Source organism: Sus scrofa, chromosome 1, assembly GCF_054392235.1.
Source record: "Sus scrofa isolate SSC_HxYL_T2T_F1_AM1 chromosome 1, Sscrofa_HxYL_maternal_Yorkshire_Landrace_v2.0, whole genome shotgun sequence".
Taxonomy (NCBI): Eukaryota; Metazoa; Chordata; class Mammalia; order Artiodactyla; family Suidae; genus Sus; species Sus scrofa.
This window is the reverse complement of record NC_139383.1, coordinates 163,883,650-163,903,603: the sequence shown is the minus strand read 5'-3', so window position 1 is coordinate 163,903,603 and position 19,954 is coordinate 163,883,650. Positions and strand designations below refer to the sequence as shown.

Sequence of the window (19,954 nt, the reverse complement as noted above, 5' to 3'; positions counted from 1 at the left end):
AAAAATGTTGCCAGAGACTTGTTGGAGGACAGTGTTGATTTATAAAACAAAATAGAATCAATCACCAATTAAAATACTCTGATTTATCTCACTAATATTAATTTCCAGCTATTAAGGGTTTCAAATGCCTTATTAGTTATGATGAACTGTTTATTTATATGGTCTTGTTGGGGAGGAAGATTTTACCTTGTATCCTTCTGGGTTCTTTAGCTCATCTAAAAATTAAATTGACATAAAACAGATTAATTTCTTACATATGGGAGTCCATGCCACACAAAGGCAAGTCTGGAAGCTGAGGCTTAGAAGGCATCCTGAGCAAAAGGAAGGTATAGGGGCCTGGGCTTCCAAGGGGAGAAAGGTGTGACTCACAGGATGCAGGACAATAGGAAGAGCAGATGTCTAGTAATGAGATGTTTGCCCTGCCACACAGACAGATCATTCAGATAAAAGTTATCTCTGGTAATAGCACTGTGTCTGAGCTGGGCCCCCATCTAAATTCTTTTAGGCAATTAAGGGGGAGGTTTAAAGCTTTTCCTGAGTCTTTTTGGCCTTGATTGTCTTCGGCTCAAAATAATCTTCATGCCAAAGTGGCACATTTTGGGGAGGCTTTTCTGAACACCTTCAATTCAAACACCAGATTCTTCTTTGGTTGCTTGTTGCTTGTTGTTTTTATGTATCCCTTAAGGCAATTACTGAAAATCAGATAAACATAGCATGTTCTCAGTGTAGATCACAATTCACTATACTGCATTTATTTTTGTATTGCAGACTTCTTAGAGCAATCCATTTTACAAATTTTTATATATTCATTTTATGATATTATATATATAGATACTTAGATTATAGATAGGTAGGTAATATATAGACTTATATAAACTTGTAACTGATACTCTGACAGTGGTGATTTGTTTTGTTCTCCTTTTGTTCTGTTGAGGCATCCAGACAGGCAGAGGGGCAGAGTCTTTTGATCATGGTTTGTTACTGGGGTATAATATCCTCAGGCTACACCCTGGTGGAATCAGCGTAGAATAAAACTACTAAAACAAGAAAGAAATAAAAATAGAAACAATGAACTTCATCACTACTTGATGCACACATATTTTTTTCATAAAACTACATTTAAAAGTGTGGTTATTTTGCATCTCTCTTCCTCAGCAGTGCTACTTGAAGTGGCAGCACCTCTTCTTTACAGAGAGAACATAATCAAGAACCACCACCATCAACTGGGAATCTGGGGTTAATAGATGCAAACCATTGCCTTTGGAATGGATAAGCAATGAAATCCTGCTGTATAGCACTGAGAACTGTATCTGGTCACTTACTATGGGGCATGCTGGAACACAATGTGAGAAAAAGAATGTATATATGTATGTGTGACTGGGTCACTTTGCTGTACAAGAAAGTTGACAGAACACTGTAAACCAACTATAATGGAAAAAATAAAAATCATTTTTAAAAAAAGAAAAAAAAAGAACAACCATCATCAGTCTTCCAGAGTCCATGGTAAACTTGCGTTGGTGGGTGACATATCCTCAAGTATACAGGTAGCATTGAGGAATAAAAATAGGTTAAAATACCTTTATCATGTTTTTAACATTCTACCTGTGAAGCTGAGATCAATAATAAGAATTAAATTCAATAGGTCTTCGCTCAGAAGGTAAAGGGGGAAAAGTTTTGTTACTTAAAGCATAGATTGGGATTCATTAATAAGCATTGCACGTACTGGAATTGAAAAAGAAAATTCATGGTGTGAAAACAAATCCACTCTTTATTAAGACTTACCCATAACTTTGATTGCCTGTCACCCTCCAAACTGCACTTTACTTGGTTTTATTGTATTCATTTCTGTCATCTATTCTATAGCTATAGAGGCAAGATACACTCTAACAGACTGACACATCAATACTGACATTCTGTGTTTAATGTTTGGAAAAGAGATGCAATATAATCTACCAACCTCTCCATGCTGCTCTCAGAATGGCATTCTGAAAGCATAAGCTGCTATGGTTTCCCTATTGCACCCTAGCTCTCTAGAGTCAAAAAATGAGAAAGAATAATTAGCTCTAACGAGTACTTGCTAGCTAAGTACTAGGCAGCTGCTGTTTAAAATCTTGATCTGTAAATGGCTTGTGATGGGTTGTCCTCTTGCTGCAGAAGCGGTTACTAAAAGCTTTTTCTTTTCTCTGGGTTCACCAGGTAGTCAAGATGGTTGATTTGTATTAGAAAGCAATGTATTTATATTTCTCTAACTTCTGCATTTATGGAAAATGTGTCACAACATCTTCTAGAGATGTTATCTCAAGACTCAGGGAAACAAACTACTAAAGGGAAGGAGACGACTCAAAACTGAATGCTTAAAATATACCATTTGTTTTACTGTTGCTGGAATTGGGAGGGGGAACACTCTAGAGAGCAAAAAGGCTCTCACCTGACTTAAAAAAAAATTTATTAGAGTTGATTTACAGTGTTGTTGTGCTAAATTCAGCACATTGACTCAGTTATGTATATTTTTTTATTATTCTTTTGTATCATGGTCTATCCCAGGAGATTGGATATAGTTCCCTCTGCTATTCAGGACCTCACTGCTTATCCATTCTAAGTGTAATAGTTGGCATCTACTAACTCCAGACTCCCAGTCTATCCCTCTGCCTCCCTCCTACCCCTGGGCAATCATAAGTAAAGGTCTGTGAGTCTGTTTTGTAGATAGGCTCATATGTGCCATATTTTAGATTCCAGATATAAGTGATATCACATGGTATTTGTCTCTTTCTGACTTCACTTAGTAGGAGAATCTCTAGTTCCATACAAGTTGCTGCAAATGGCATTATTCTGTTCTTTTTTACGGCTAATATTCCATTGTGTATATGTACCACATCTTCTTTATCCATTCCTCAGTTGATGGGCATCTAGGTTGTTTCCAAGTCTTTGCTATTATGAATAGTGCTGCTATGAACATACAGGTGCATGCATCTTTTTGAATGAAAATTTTGTCTGCATATATGCCACGAGTGCAATTGCTGGATCTTATGGTTTTCTGAGGTACCTCCATACTGTTTTCCATAGTGGTTGCACCAACCTACATTCCCATCAACAGTGCAGAAGGGTTCCCTTTTCTCCATACCCTCTCCAACAATTGTTATTTGTAAGCTTATTAATGACAGCCATTCTCACCAGTGTGAGGTGATACCTCATTGTAGTTTTGATTTGCATTTCTCTAATAATTAGTGATGTTGAGCATCTTTTAATGTTTTTTGGTCACATGTATATCTTCTATGGAGAAATGTGTATTTAGGTCTTCTGCTCATTTTTTGATTGAATTGGTTTTTTGTTGTTGAATTGCATGCATTGTTTGTATATTTTGGGATTAAACCCTTGTCAGTTGCATCATTTGCAACTATTTTCTCCCATTCCATAGGTTGATTTTCAGTGTCTTTGTGATTTCCTTTGCCATGCAAAAGCTTTTAAGTTTAATTAGGTCTCATTTGTTTTTTTTTCATCACCACTGCCTCAGGAGACTGACCTAAGAAAACATTTGTATGGTTTATGTCAGAATGATTTGTGTATGTTCTCTTCTAGGAGTTTTCTAGTGTCATGTTTTATGTTTAAGTCTTTAAGCTATTCTGCATTTATTCTTGTGCATAGTGTGAGGGTGTGTTCTAATTTCACTGATTATTAGCAGCTGTCCAGCTTTCCTAGCACCACTTGCTGAAGAAAATATATTTTTCCCATTGTATATTCTTGTTTCTTTTGTCAAAGATTAATCAACCCTAGGTGTGTGGGTTTATTTCTGGGCTCTCTATTCAATTCCATTGACCCGTGAGTCTGGTTTTTGTACCAGTACTACACTGTTTTGATTATTGTAGCTTTGTAATGTTGTCTGAGGCCTGGGAGAGTTATGCCTCCAGCTTAGCCCCAAGCCCTCCAGGGCTGCTCTGGCAACTCTTGTGTCTTTTATGGTTCCATATAAATTTTTGGATTATTTGTTCTAGTTGTGTGAAAAATGTCATGGATAATTTGATAGGAATCATATTAAATCTGAAAATTGCTTTGGGTAGTATTGCCATTTTAACAATATTAATTCTGCCAATCCAAGAGCATGAGATGTCTTTCCATTTCTTTGAATCCTCATTAATTTCCCTTATTAATGTTTAATAGTTCTCAATGTATAAGTATTTCATTCTCCTTGGTCAGGTTTATTCCCAGGTGCTTTTGTTTGGTTGGTTTTTGTGTGGGTTTTTTTTTGGGGGGGGGTGGTTTGGTGCATTTTTAAAAGTTTTTCTTTTAACATTCCCTTTCTGACATTCTGATATTTCATTGTCAGTATACAAAAAGGCAACCTATTTATGAATGTTAATCTTGTATCCTGATACTTTGCTGAATTCCTTTATCACATCTAGTAGTTTTTGTGGAGTCCTTAGGATTTTCTATAGATAGTGTCATGTCATCTGCAAAGAGTGACAATTTTACCTCTTCCCTTCCACTTTGGATACCTTTGTTTGTCTGATTGCTGTGCCTAGGACTTCAAATATTATGCTGGACATTCTTGTCTTGCTCCAGATTTTAGTGGGAAGACTTTCAGCTTTTCTCCACTGAATATTAGATTGGCCATGGATTTGTCATAAACAGCTATTATTATGTTGAGATATGTTTCTTCTATATCCACTTTGGTAAGAGTTTTTATCATGAATGGATGTTGAATTTTGTCAAATGCTTTTTCTGCATCTATTAAAATGATTGTGTGGTTTTTGACGTTTCTTTTGTTAATATGGTGTATTACACATTGATTGACTTGCATATGTTGACGCATCCTCATGAATGAATCCCACTAGGTCATGGTGTATGATCTTTTTTATGTGTTGCTGGATTTGACTTGATAGAATTTTGTTAAGAATTTTTGCATCTATATTCATCAAAGATATTGTCCTGTAATTTTCTTATTTGGTGTTATCTTTGATTTTGGTATTAGAGTGATGGTGGCTTCTTGGAATGGCTTTGGGAGTGGTTTCTCCTCTTCAACCTTTTGGAAAAGTTTCAGAAGGACTGGTATTAAGTTCTTCTTTGTCTATTTTGCAGAATTTGCCTGTGAAGCTACCTGGTCCTAGACTTTTGTTTGTAGAGTGCAGAGTTTTGTTGCTATTGTTTGTTTGTTTATGGATTCTATTTCACTTCTAGTGATTGGTTGTTCAAATTATCTATTTCGTCTTGATTCAGTTTTGGTGGGCAGTAGGTTTCTGGAAAATTGTCCATTTCTTCCACGTTCTTGAATTTGTTGGCATATAATTGTTCATCATATTCACTTCTGTTTTTCTGTGGCATTAGTTGAGATTTCTCCTCTTGCATCTCTTAAAATTTTATTTAGGGTTCTTTCTCTTTTCTTCTTGGTTATCCTGGCCAGAGGTTTGTCAATTTTATTTACCTTTTCAAAGAACCAGCTCTTGGTTTTACTGTTTTTTTTCCTATTTTTTTTAAAATCTCTACTTGATATTCTCTCTGATCTTCATTGTTTCCTTCTTTCTGCTGAGTTTAGGTTTTTTGCTTCTTCTTTTTCTAATTCTTTCAGGTGGTAAGTTAGCTTGTTTGAGATTTTTCTTGTTTTTTGAGGAAGATATTTATTGCTATGAACTTTCCTCTAAGAACTGCTTTTGCTCATCCCACAGATTTTGTATGGTTGTGTTTTCATTGTTATTTGTCTTGAGGAATGTTTTAATTTCCTTTTTTATTTCTTAGTGACTTTTTTTTTTTTTTTTAGTAGCATGTTGTTTAGTCTCCATGTAGTCTTTTTTTTTTTTTTCTCATTTCTTTTCCTGAGTTTATTTCTAGTTTCATGCTATTGTGGTCAGAAAATATGCCTGAAATAATTTCTATCATCCTAAATTTGCTGAGGTTAGTTTTTGACCCAAGCATATGCTCAGTCCTAGAAAATGTTCCATGTGCACTTGAAAAGAATGTATATTCTGGTTCTTTTGGATTTAATGTCCTGAAAAGATCAATTAAGTCTGTTCTGTTGTGTCATTTAGGATCTCTACTGCCTTACTGACTTACTGTCCAGAAGATCTGTCCATTGATGTGAGCAGCGTGTTAAAATCTCTACCATTACTGTGTTCCCATCAACTTCTCCCTTTATATCTGTTAAAAAAAATTTTTTTATGTGTTTGAGTGCTTCTACATTAGGGGCATATATGTTGATGAGTGTAAAATCCTCTTGTATTGATCATTTCATCATTACATAGTGTCCTTCTTTATCTTTCTTTATGGGCCTGTTTTATAGTCTATTTTTTTATTACTTAATGAATTTTATTACATTTATATGTGTACAATTATCACAACCAAATTTTATTTTGTCTGATATTAGTATTGCAATTCCCACTTTCATTTGTTTGCTTGAACTATCTTTTTCTATTCGCTTACTTTCAATCTATGTGTGTCTCTTGCCCTAAGATGCGTCTCTTATAAGCAGCATATTGTAGGATCTTATTTTTTTAAATCTAATCTCCTACTTTATGTCTTTTGATTGGAGCATTCAGTCCATTGACGTCAAAGGTAATTATGGACACATACATTTATTGCCATTTTAAACCTTGCTTTCCAGTTGGTTCTTCTTTTTTTCTTTTTGTGGTTTATTTCCTTTATTTTATGCTTGTGTTCTTTTTTGCTTTTTTATGATTCTACTGTATGTTTTTGATTTTTGGTTGCCCTATCTTTGAAGTATGTTAATCCTTTCCTATATCACTTGTTTTAGACTAATAGTCATATAGGCTCAAATATATTCTAAAAGAGTCTACATTTTCTTACTCTCCTCCCCACATTTTATGATTTTGATTACCTTTTTCATATCTTCATGTTTATCCTTTTGCTGTTCCTTGTGTTTATGATGACTTTTACAAACAGGGTTTTTTTTTTTTTTCTTTTTTGATCTGTAGACTGGATTATTTAAATGATTACTTTCCAATTGTGATTTCTTCCTATGTCTTGCTTCTTTTCTCTTCAGAGGAGACCTTTCAGTATTTCTTCTGGAATAGGTTTAGTATTGCTGTATTCCTTTAGTTTTTGTTTATCTGGGAAATCATTTCTCCTCCTCTTCTAAATGATAATCTTCCTGGGTAGAGTATTGCAGATTTTTCCCTTTCAGGACTTGGAGCATATCTTGCCTTGCACTTCTGTCCTGCAGTGTCCCTGTGGAGAAATCAGCTGATAGTCTTATATAGGTTCCCTTGTAATTAACTGCTTTTCTTTTCCTGCCTTTAGAATCTTCTCCTTACCTATAATTTTGCCATTTTTATTATAATATGTTCTGGTGTAGGTCTGTTTGGGTTCATCTTGTTTGGGACCCTCTATGCTTCCTGTATCTGGACATCTGTTTCCGTCTTTAGATTCTGGAAGTTTTCAGCCATAATTTCTTCAAATACATTTTCAACCCCCTTTTCTCCTTCTTCTCCTAGAATCCCTATTATGCATAGATTTGCACACTTTATATTATTCCTTAGATCTCTTATGTTGCTGTCATTTTTTTTTCTCATCTGGCTGTCTTTTGTCATAATTGTGTGATTTCCATTATTCTCTCATCCAGTCACTTATTCATTCCTCTGCATCATTCATTCTGCTATTCATTGCCTTTAACTCAGCTTCCATCTCGGCAAATGAACTTTTTAATTTTTCTTATTTCCTCCTTATAGTTTCTAGTTCCTTTTTATAGTAATCTGCATTTCTGTTGATAGCCTCTCTCAATCCTTATTTTCATTATCTTCTATTTTTAACTCAATATCTGTTAGACTGAAGAGTTCTGTTTTGTCGTTTGCTTCTTCATGGGCATTTTCCTTTTTAATGGGGATGCTTCCTCTGCTTCTTCATTGTGGTTATATTTCTCTTACTCTCTGAGTTTACTGGAAATAATTATTTACTGTAGTCTGGGAGGGCCATTTATTTTTGGGAGTGTCCCTGGGTAGCTTGTAGAGGGTTACTGATTTTTGGTGTGTGGGCTGCTTTTGACTTGGATGCTTGCCATCTCTTTCCACAGCATGTGCAGGCTGTTGCCTCCTTGATAGGAGGTGTGCAGGTGCACGGCTTGTGCACACTTCCAGGGAGGTGTGGGTGATGGGCAGTGGCCAGTGGAAGGGCCATTGGCACCAGAAGTGGGCTATGTACACTCTCAGGGAGCCAGGGGCATCTCACTTTGCCTTTTGATCACCAATCTACTTATTTATATGACGGACTATAACTAGAGTCTTAAAATGGGTTTTATGAAGATGACAATAGCATGTACTAAAAATGACAAGTCAAACTAGTAAAATCCATGAGAAGTACCAAAGTTCAGGACAGACATTTGGTGAGTATTCCCTGAACACAAAAATAAATTAGAAAATATGTTACAAAGGATGCAGGGAGGGCATAATATCGTGACCACTCTCTGAGGACAATTCTCAACCAGTGACACCAAAGGAACAGTGTCCAGTTCCACCATCCCAACAGCCCTTCTCCATTCACAGGCCTCGGTCTTTGTTGGCACATCTACTTGCTTTAGGATCATTTTCTTCCTGCACATGGATGCTTGCTACTGCTGGTATTTTGGTAGCACAGGTGACACCTGAGTGCTGAGGCTCTGTTCCTTCAACCTGATCGCTGTGTTTCTCTCTCTCTCCACCTGCTGCTTCCCCCTGGGATTTGCTCTTCCACAAGCTGTAGTAATGAGAAGAGGCACAAAAAATGTGAGCTGAAAATGATCCCCATGAGCCAGTTTTGGGGACTGTGTGCTAGCCTTAAATATTCCCTGATATATATAATTACTAATTTTTAACCAAAACCATATGGGATAGGCTGGGACTCACTTTTGAACAGTCTTTACAATTTTGCTCTTTGAATTAAGGATGATCAGGGGTGCTATCTGTAAAGGTGATCACTTTTGGAATTCTGCTTTCATTAACATTGATTAATATTCCAATACTTACTCAAAACTGTCTACCTCCCTCACCCACTATATGTCTGTAATTATCTCCAGACTCCCAGTGTCAGCTCAGTAGCCAACCTGATTATACAGAAGGCATTTTATGTTCACTGAAAGGGCATCTGCAGCTCCAATTTCTCAGAAGGACAGGATGCAAACAGGCAATTAGAATTAGAGATAACCTTTGGAAAATGGTAAATAGAGTTCTGGTGTAGATGAAGGAGGTAAATCACAGGATTTACTCACTCTTGGCTCAGCTCTGACCCTCTGTCCTTCTTTACTGCCCATTCAATTTCAAGTCTGCATTGTTTTTAAATTGCTTCCATTGAGGTTTTCTGTTTAAATTTTCATGATATGATGTTTTCCAAACTGCAAAGTTAATAAAAGCCTGCTGTAGCAAGTAAAAAACACATACACACAGAAATTTGCACTGGTGGTAAAAAGGAACTTGCATGTGTTCATGTGACCATCTTCCCAGTATTTGAACTACATGTTGCCAGGTGAATCAGTCACGGTGGGTCCACAGCTGCCAATGCATCACACACTCTCCATGAGGCCCAAGCCTGCTTGCTGGTGGCAATTTGGCAACAACCCTTAAAAACATAAGCCAGCATAGAATCAGTGCTAGCTATTAAACCTTCTTTATGAACATTTACTGAATATCCTTATATTACAGAGGGTTAAGTCAAAGGTAGGAAATGCCTTTCTAGATATTAGTTTTTCACAGGTGAATGAATCAATTGCTCCCCCAAAACAGACACCATAAAAATGCTCAAAATACTCTATGTGGAACGTTCCTCATACCCTGAAGTCAAAATTCATCACTCCTTCTTCTAAGCTCCTAGATATTTATGTACAACTTTAATATAATCAATGTATTTGTTTATAAATCTGCTTCTTCCACTAGGTTGTGAATAGCAACTTTGAATGGTTTTTTAATCAACATGACTATCAAATTTGGAGGGCTCGTCATTGTGAAGAGTCTCTATCTTCAGAGGTTAAAATCCTGGGTTTTGGAGTGAAATAAACTGGAGTTTGAATACTGACTTTACCACTGCTATGTTGGGCCATTTATTTAAGCCTCATTTTCTTCATCACTAAAATGATGGCACTTTAATGAGATTATCCACACAAGGTATAAAGATTCCACAATTATTAACCGTTGTCAGTATATCGAAGTAAGTTAAATTTGCACTAAGAAGGGTGTTTCTCAAAGGGAAGCATGCTATCCTATCCCAATTTTATTCTAGTTTTTAACTTTTAAAATATTATTACAGGGTTTCCACTATGCATAAAGAATTTTGTTTTGTTTTAAAGGCTTTATAAAAATTTACCTTTAAGGAATGGTTTTCTAGTTTCTAACATTCTAGAAATCTAATCTAACTCTAAACCTAACCCTAAGTTTTTAATGCAAGAAAAAAAGTCAGACAAAATGCGAGGCCTGAGTCTTCTGTTATATGTTTTCATCCCATCTGTGAACATAAACAAGGCACTGCCCCCTAAGCAGATGAACCCTTTCTCTCAAGCCTTACATCACTCAGTCCACATAGCTTAAGAGAAACTAGATTTTGTTTTTTAGGCTGGGGAGTTGTAAACTCCTGAAGGACTTTATTTAGCCCAGAGTAGAAGAGGTGCCCCCACCCCACTCTCCCACCCACGTTCCCACCCAACTCTCTCACCCTACCCCACTTTCCCATCCAAGATTGTTTCTTGCTTATTCACTTACCCTGACTCCTGAGAAGCCTGAGAAGTTTCTTCCTCTACTAGACACCAATCTCTCTGCTAGGTAGACCAGCTTTGCTTGAGCCTGTTGTTATTCAATTGGTCCTCTCATGGATACATTCTACTGGCTGGACCAGAGGTAAAAGGCAAGATGTAGATTGTTAATTAAGTTCTCCAGACATAGCATAACACAAAATCTGAAGGTATCCATAGTGTGAAATATCAGTCACCCATTTAATCACTGTCTATTACATAAAAGTAGTTACTAAAAGACCTAGAGTTTCCAGATATTATATTGGATTTGTATAATCTACCAATGGTCTTATTCGAATAAATTGCTTCATTCTCTTTAACTCAAACCAGAAGTTGAGTTAAACTTGACACATGGCCTCAATACTTGATTTTTTTCCATCAAGTTTCCCCATGTAATTTTCTAAGTATAATAGGTAACATATGTAGTTCTATATTGATCAAACTTTTAGGGAAAAATATATTCTATTTTATTCAGTAAAGAATAAATGTGGTACATAAAAGTAGTCCAAGGAAGGGGTAATACCATCATGACAGGTCAGCTGGCTTTGTTATGTACAGATGTGTATACAATCACACATACTCACATAGGACCATTTGGGTCATTGCTGTCTCACTGTATCTCACTTCCCTCAAATGCACCTATTAAGCTATACTTCACAATTATAAATTACATAAAATAAACATCAAAAAGGAAAAAATACTCAATTGCATTTTTCCTCCCTGACCTCTGTTTCTGTTTTTTTAACCTCATCTCTACCTCTGGCCCTTTAAATAAACATCCTATCCCTAGGTCTAGCCTTAATAATTGTATTTCATAAATTTTCTCCTTTATTTTCTTTTTTCTGCCAGAGAACACGTCATCCAGAGACTTGATAAATGACTGGAGAATAAGATGAGAAACATGAGAAAATTAGCATCATTAAAATTATACTTGCCAGAGAATAAACTGCAGAGTTAATGTAAATATATGCTTGGATGTGGCCTTTAGTGAAATTCTAGAACTTATCCCATTGCCCTGTAAATAACGGATGCTAACTCAGAGAATGATTCTTCAAATGTCAGACATCCAGTATTTTAAAACTCAAGAGCATTGTTACATAAGTTTCTATAAGAAAAGTTTATATTAAGAATTTAAACCATGTGCTCATATTTTAATGCTTGTATATAACATAGGAAGAATAGTATAGTTTTAGCATTTTCTTAGAAATTTTTGGTTGGCATTGCTATGTTGTATTGGTTTGGTAGGGAATGTGGAACCTTTATTTTATTAGTATATTTAAATATAAGAAAGAAATTGAATGCCAAACTCTAAATGCCATATATATATGTTCAAAGATAAAAGATATGTGACTTTAGAGCAAAATTTTCTTTGTGAAATCACAACTGAGAGAAATTGTACCTCTTATCCTTTCATCCATCAGAAAATACCATTCTTCCAGATCAATTTGGGAAGTTGCCTTTCTGGAATATATTTGAGGAATAGCCATTGTCAATGGCCCTGGAATATTTATTTTAGGATTCTGTATGTGCTCAAAAAAGAGGCTGGCACAGAAACAGTGCTTGGGTTGGACTACACCCTGAAGACCTGTAAGCCTTGTAGCTGCCCAGCCTCAAGACCGAATAAAGAGCCTGAAGACAGTGACAGAGACATCTGCACTTTATTGGCCAGGGGACCTTACTCAAAGGGCCCTGGAGCAACACCCCACCTGTGTGGCAGACTGGGGGGTGAGGGCAGGACATGGCAGAAGTCCTCATAAATCAGGGGAGAAGGAGGTTACCATTTATAGGGGGAATTGGTGTCAGGTGAGCTCATCAATTACCAGGGCTAAGTCCTATAATTAAGAAGACTGGATTGTCCTGTGAGTGAAGCAGAGGCTGACCAAGCAGGGGATGTACAGAGAGAGCAAGGGGATGGCCATTTTGAGTGGCCTGACCGTACAGCTTGTTATCTGTATCTCTAATAATCACAGTGAGTTGAAGCTTTCCTTAGAATAGTTTAACATTCATGAATTTATTTGTAAAACCATTTAAAGCTGTCTAAGTTTTTGAGAGTAAAATTTAGCATCATTTATAAATTCATGAAATTACACATTTTCTTCCAGAAAACTATTGAAGCAAATTAGAGATCATGATCAGTTTTATTATTTGAGCATGGCTCTACATTAATGTTACAGCTTCTTTATGGGCACATTAAATAAATCAAAGGATGTAAAATTGAAAATCACAATATACTATTCATTTCATAATCTGCTACCTATTCCTGGTCCTCAGCACTGAATCCATCCTTCTGAAGGCAATGAGCTGCTAAAAGGAAATCAGAGACCTCATGGAATGAGTAATTCAACGATTACCAGTTTTGTTTAACCACATGTAATCTCACCAGTCAGTAAATGGATAGGGGTAGACTACTTACCTGATGTCAGCAAAGAAATGCATAGTCTGAAAAGCAGTTGAGGAAGTGTTTAAAAAGTCTTTATATGGAGGAGAGAGGTTTATATATATATTTTAAAATTTGCTGCAAACAAGATACTGTGCTCAGTAATATCACAAATATAATCTCATACAAACCACACAAACTCCCTAAAAAGATTGTTATGGACCCAGTATTTATGGATGGAGAAAAAGTGCTTTCATCATCAACTTAGCTCACATTTATTGAGCACATTACACTATATCATGATAGTTAATCTTCCCAACAACCGTCTGAGGTAGGTACTATTATTGTCTAATGTTACAGATTAGAAATCTGGAATACAAAAATAATTTGCCTATGGGTCAGGAGTGGGATTATCAATCCACATGGTCTTAATTTTCTAGTTAGACTCTTGCCAGGATTGGAAAGGTATGTAAGTACTCCAGCATAACACAATTTAAGACAAGATAGAATAAAACATGCAAAATCTCTACTTTTCTGCCCAGAAACATGCTGTTTGAACCATAATCAAGGTTCATAAGAACTATTCCTTTAAAAAATCAGGCAACGGCTATTCTCAAATGAGCTTTAAATGAGACAAATCAGATGAAAGCCATCTAAGCAATGTGTGGAAAATCCACAGTATTCAAAGTCAAGTTCTACATAACTTCAGTACTGCCTTTTTTTCCCCTCCAGATTTTACATTTTATTTTTATTTTTACTATTATTATTAAAGTGTAGTTGATTTACAATGTTTCAACAAGTTCTGTTTTACAATAAAGTGACCCAATCACACACATTTCCCTATATGGTACAGTAGGATCCCATTGCCCATCCATTCCAAATACAATAGTTTGCATCCCCCAAACTCCCAAAATGCTCATCCATCCCACTCCCTCCCCTTCCCCCCACCCCAGAAACCCCAGGTCTACTCTTCTTGGCCATGATCTGTACCTGTTTTTCGTTTGATTGTTACGCTTAGATAGAATCATCTGTTCCATATTTTAGATACCACAAATAAGTGATATTATATGGTATTTGTATTTTCCCTTCTGGCTTACCTCACTTAGTATGAGAGTCTTTAGACCCATCCATGTTGCTGCAAATGGCAATGGTCTGTCTTTTTTATGGCTGAATATTCCATTTTACATATGTACCACATCTTCTTAATCCATTCATCCATCAATAGACATTTAGGTTGCTTCCATGTGTGTATAGTGCTATGTATAGTGCTGCTCTGAACATAGGGGTGCATGTGTCTTTTTCAATGAAAGTTTTGTCCAGATATACGCCCAGCAGTGGAATTGCTGGATCATATGGTAGCTCTATATTTAGTTTCCTGAGGTGCCTCCATACTGTTTTCCATAGTGGTTGTACCAATGTACATTCCCACCAAGAGTGGAGGAGGGTACCTTTTTCTCCACACCATCTCCAGCGCGTGTTATTTGTTGACTTGTTAATGATGGCCATTCTTTTTTTTTTTTTAATTTTTTTTTATTTTCCCTCTGTACAGCAAGGGGGTCAGGTTATCCTTACATGTATACATTACAATTACATTTTTCCCCCACCCTTTCTTCTGTTGCAACATGAGTATCTAGACAAAGTTCTCAATGCGATTCAGCAGGATCTCCTTGTAAATCTATTCTAAGTTGTGTCTGATAAGCCCAAGCTCCCAATCCCTCCCACTCCCTCCCCCTCCCATCAGGCAGCCACAAGTCTTTTCTCCAAGTCCATGATTTTCTTTTCTGAGGAGATGTACATTTGTGCTGGATATTAGATTCCAGTTATAAGTGATATCATATGGTATTTGTCTTTGTCTTTCTGGATCATTTCACTCAGGATGAGATTCTCTAGTTCCATCCATGTTGCTGCAAATGGCATTATGTCATTCTTTTTTATGGCTGAGTAGTATTCCATTGTGTATATATACCACTTCTTCCGAATCCAATCATCTGTGGATGGACATTTGGATTGTTTCCATGTCCTGGCTATTGTGAATAGTGCTGCAATGAACATGCGGGTGCACGTGTCTCTTTTAAGTAGAGCTTTGTCCGGATAGATGCCCAAGAGTGGGATTGCAGGGTCATATGGAAGTTCTATGTATAGATTTCTAAGGTATCTCCAAACTGTTCTCCATAGTGGCTGTACCAGTTTACATTCCCACCAGTAGTGCAGGAGGGTTCCCTTTTCTCCACAGCCCCTCCAGCACTTGTTATTTGTGGATTTATTAATGATGGCCATTCTGACTGGTGTGAGGTGGTATCTCATGGTAGTTTTGATTTGCATTTCTCTTATAATCAGCGATGTTGAGCATTTTTTCATGTGTTTGTTGGCCATCTGTATATCTTCTTTGGAGAAATGTCTATTCAGGTCTTTTGCCCATTTTTCCATTGATTGATTGGTTTTTTTGCTGTTGAATTGTATAAGTTGCTTATATATTCTAGAGATTAAGCCCTTGTCGGTTGCATCATTTGAAACTGTTTTCTCCCATTCTGTAAGTTGTCTTTTTGTTTTCTTTTGGGTTTCCTTTGCTGTGCAAAAGCTTTTCAGTTTGATGAGGTCCCATGGGTTTATTTTTGCTCTAATTTCTATTGCTTTGGGAGACTGACCTGAGAAAATATTCATGATGTTGATGTCAGAGAGTGTTTTGCCTATGTTTTCTTCTAGGAGTTTGATGGTGTCCTGTCATATATTTAAGTCTTTCAGCCATTTGGAGTTTATTTTTGTGCACGGTGTGAGGGTGTGTTCTAGTTTCATTGCTTTGCATGTTGCTGTCCAGGTTTCCCAGCAATGCTTGCTGAATAGACTTTCCTTTTCCCATTTGATGTTCTTGCCTCCCTTGTCAAAGATTAATTGACCATAGGTGTCAGGGTTTATTTCTGGATTCTCTGTATTCTGTTCCATTTGTCTGTCTGTTTTGATACCAGTACCACACTGTTTTGATGACTGTGGCTTTGTAGTATTTCTTGAAGTCTGGGAGAGTTATGCCTCCTGCTTGGTTTTTGTTTCTCAGGATTGCTTTGGCGATTCTGGGTCTTTTGTGGTTCCATATAAATGTTTGGATTGTTTGTTCTAGTTCTGTGAAAAATGTCATGGGAAATTTGATAGGGATTGCATTGAATCTGTAGATTGCTTTGGGTAGGATGGCCATTTTTACAATATTGATTTTCCCAATCCAGGAACATGGAATATCTTTCCATTTCTTTACATCTTCTTTGATTTCTTTGATTAAAGTTTTATAGTTCTCGGCATATAGGTCCTTTAGCTCCTTGGTCAGGTGTATTCCGAGGTATTTGATTTTGTGAGGTACAATTTTAAAAGGTATCGTATTTTTGTATTCCTTTTCTAATGTTTCATTGCTGGTATACAGAAATGCAACTGACTTCCGAATGTTAATCTTGTTCCAGATTTGAGTGAGAAGGCTTTCAGTTTTTCCCCATTGAGGATTATATTTGCTGTGGGTTTATCATAAATGGCTTTGATTATATTCAGGAATGTTCCCTCTATACCCACTTTGGCGAGGGTCTTGATCATGAATGGATGTTGAACTTTGTCAAATGCTTTTTCTGCGTCTATTGAGATGATCATATGATTTTTGACTTTTTTTTGTGTTAATGTGGTGTATGATGCTGATAGATTTGCGTATGTTGAACCATCCTTGTGAACCTGGGATGAACCCAACCTGGTCATGGTGTATAATTTTTTTGGTATGTTGTTGGATTCGGTTGGCTAAGATTTTGTTGAGAATTTTTGCATCTATATTCATCAATGATATTGGGCGATAGTTTTCTTTTTTGGTGGTATCTCTGCCTGGTTTTGGAATGAGGGTGATGGTGGCATCATAGAATGTCTTCGGGAGTATTCCTTCTTCTTCAACCTTTTGAAAGAGTTTAAGGAGGATGGGCACCAATTCCTCTTTTTATGTTTGATAGAATTCACCTGTGAAGCCATCTGGTCCTGGACTTTTATTTGTAGGGAGTGATTTTATGACCTCTTCAATTTCATTTCTAGTGATCGGTCTGTTCAGTTGGTCTGTTTCTGCTTGATTCAGTTTTGGCAGGCTGTAAGATTCTAGAAAATTGTCCATTTCTTCCAGATTGTCAAACTTGTTGCCATACAGTTGTTCATAGTATTCTCTTATGGTTTTTTGTATTTCTGCTGTATCCGTTGTGATTTCTCCTTTTTCATTTATAATTTTGGTGATTTGGGTTCTTTCTCTCCTCTTTTTAGTGAGTCTGGCCAGGGGTTTGTCAATTTTGTTCACCTTTTCAAAGAACCAGCTCTTGGTTTTATTAATTTTCTCTATTGTTTTTTGAGTCTCTATTTTATTGATTTCTTCTTTGACCTTTATAATTTCCTTCCTTCTGCTGACTTTAGGACTTTTTTTTCTTTTTCTAATTTGTTTAGGTGGAGGGTTAAGTTGTCAATTTGGGATCTTTCTTCTTTTTTGAGAAAGGCCTGTATTGCTATAAATGTCCCTCTGAGCACTGCTTTTGCAGCATCCCATAGATTTTGAGAGGTTGTGTCTTCATTATCATTTGTTTCAAGGTAGTTTTTAATTTCCTTCTTGATTTCCTCATTGACCCATTGGTTTTTTAGTAGCATGTTGTTTAGTCTCCATGGAGTAGGTTTTTTCTCTTTGCTTTTCCCATGGTTGATTTCTAATTTCATGGCATTGTGGTCAGAGAAGATACTTGAGATAATTTCTACGATCCTAAATTTATTGAGATTCGCTTTGTGTCCCAATATGTGGTCGATTCTTGGGAATGTTCCATGAGCATTTGAGAAGAATGTGTATTCTGCTTTTTTTGGATGCAGTGTCCTGAAGATATCAATGAAGTCTAACATTTCTATTGTTTCCTTTAGGATCTCTGTTGCTTTATTGGTTTTCTGTCTAGAGGATCTGTCCATTGATGTGAGGGGGGTATTTAGGTCTCCTACTATGATTGTATTCTCATCAATATCTCCCTTTATGTCTGTTAATATTTGTTGTATGTATCTGGGTGCTCCTATGTTTGGGGCATATATGTTGATGATAGTAACATCCTCTCCTTGGATGGATCCCTTAATCATTAAATAGTGTCCTTCTTTGTCTTTCTTTATGTCTTTTGTTTTAAAGTCTATTTTGTCTGATATGAGCGTTGCGACTCCTGCTTTTCTGTCATGTCTATTGGCGTGAAATAGTTTTCCCCACCCTTTCACTTTCAATCTATATGTATCTTTTGTCCTAAGGTGAGTTTCTTGTAGGCAGCATATTGAAGGTTTTTGCCTTTTTATCCACTCAGCCACCCTGTGTCTTTTGATTGGGGCATTCAGCCCATTGACATTTAAGGTGATAATTGATAGATGATTATTTATTGCCATTTGAACCTCGTGTTCCAGTTGATTCTATGGTTCTCCATTCTTCCTTTTTTTTTTTTTTTTTTTTTTTTTTGGTTGGATGGTCTCTTGTTATTATGTGCTTGAGTGTATTTTTTTTTCATTTTTTGCAAATGCAATATTTGGTTTTGGCTTGTGGTTGCCCTGTTTTTTAAGTATGCTAACTCCTTCCCATAATTGTGTGTTTTAGCCTGATGGTCCTGTAAGTTCAAACACTTCATTACTATATTAAAATTAAGAAGAGAAACATAAAAACAAACAAACCGGGTTATTTACTTCCTAACATCCCTTGCCCACATTTTATGGTTTTGATGACTCTTTTTTATTTTTTTCATTTTAATTTTATTTTGTTTGAAGCATGTTCATGATTAAATCTGTATGCTGGCTTATTTGAGTGACTGCTCTCTGATTGCAGTTTCCTCAGTCCTAGTTCTTCCTCTTCTTCTACTTTTTTTTTTTCTTTTCTTTTTTCTTCCCTTTCCTTCCTTTCTTTTTGGTTTAGAGAAGCCCTTTCAATATTTCCTTTAACCTGGGTTTTGTGTTGCTGTATTCTTTGAGTTTTTGTTTGTTGGAAAAAATTTTTATTTCCCCTTCTATTTTAAATGATATTCTTGCTGGATAGAGTATTCTAGGTTGCATATTTTTTCCTTTTAGCACTTTAAATATCTCTTGCCATTCCCTCCTGGCCTGTAGTGTTTCTGTGGAGAAATCAGCTGATATTCTAATGGGGGTTCCCTTGTAGGTAACATTCTGTTTTTCTCTTGCTGCCTTTAGGATCCTCTCTTTATCACTAACTTTTGCCATTTTTATTATGATGTGTCTTGGTGTGGGTCTGTTTGGGTTCAGTTTGTTTGGGGCCCTCTGTGCTTCTTGTATCTTGAATCCAGTATCCTTTAGATCTGGGAAGTTTCCATCGATAATTTCTTCAAATATATTTTCCATTCCCTTATCTTTTTCTACTCCCTCTGGAATTCCTATTATGCGTAGATTGGCCTGCTTTATATTATCCCATAGGTCTCTTATATTGCTTTCCAGTTTTTTGATTCGGTTTTCTGTCTGTTGACCGGATTGAGTGATTTCCATTATTCTATCTTCCATATCACTGATTCGTTCTTCTGCATTATTCATTCTGGTTTTTACTGCCCCTAGTTCAGTTTGCATCTCTGCAAATGAATGTTCTAGTTTTTCTTGGCTCCTCCTTATATTTTCTAGTTCCTTTCTGAGGGTATCTGCATTACTGTTCATATCTTCTCTTAATTCCTTCAGTATTTTCACTATTTCTCTTTTGAACTCCAGGTCTGTCTGACTGCAGAGATCTGTTTCATTGTTGACTGTTTTAGGTGAGTTCTCCTGTTGGTTTGACTGGGGGTGGTTTCTCAGCTTCTTCATCTTGCTTGTTGTTTTCTTTCTCCTGAGGGAGTTGTACTCTCTGTTATTTGGCAGTGTTTGCCTTGTCCCTGCCGTGGAAT

General features: G+C 36.5%; 1 protein-coding gene and 1 long non-coding RNA gene across 7 annotated transcripts in view; one reads left to right on the top strand and one right to left on the bottom strand.

The window, feature by feature from the left end:
* DOK6 (docking protein 6) overlaps nucleotides 1-19,954 on the top strand; it is a 402,580-nt gene that overhangs the window by 314,882 nt on the left and 67,744 nt on the right. Inside the window, exon 9 of one of the 5 annotated variants that reach the window (XM_021099324.2) lies at nucleotides 1,156-1,471. The exons of the other annotated variants lie outside the window; for them this stretch is intronic. Within the exon in view, the coding sequence (XP_020954983.1) occupies nucleotides 1,156-1,241 (86 nt within the window). The 3' untranslated portion in view covers nucleotides 1,242-1,471. Of the gene's footprint in view, nucleotides 1-1,155; nucleotides 1,472-19,954 lie in introns of those variants that run through there. 5 annotated transcript variants of the gene reach the window in all.
* Nucleotides 7,671-19,954, bottom strand: part of LOC102162853 (uncharacterized) — a 72,361-nt gene continuing 60,077 nt past the window's right edge. Inside the window, exons 4-7 of one of the 2 annotated variants that reach the window (XR_014841085.1) lie at nucleotides 10,665-10,788; nucleotides 9,391-9,531; nucleotides 9,185-9,273; nucleotides 8,514-8,673 (exon numbers count right to left, since the gene is read on the bottom strand). This is a non-coding gene — a long non-coding RNA (uncharacterized LOC102162853). Of the gene's footprint in view, nucleotides 8,674-9,184; nucleotides 9,274-9,353; nucleotides 9,532-10,664; nucleotides 10,789-19,954 lie in introns of both variants that reach the window. The other variant, XR_014841080.1, reaches the window with a different exon arrangement.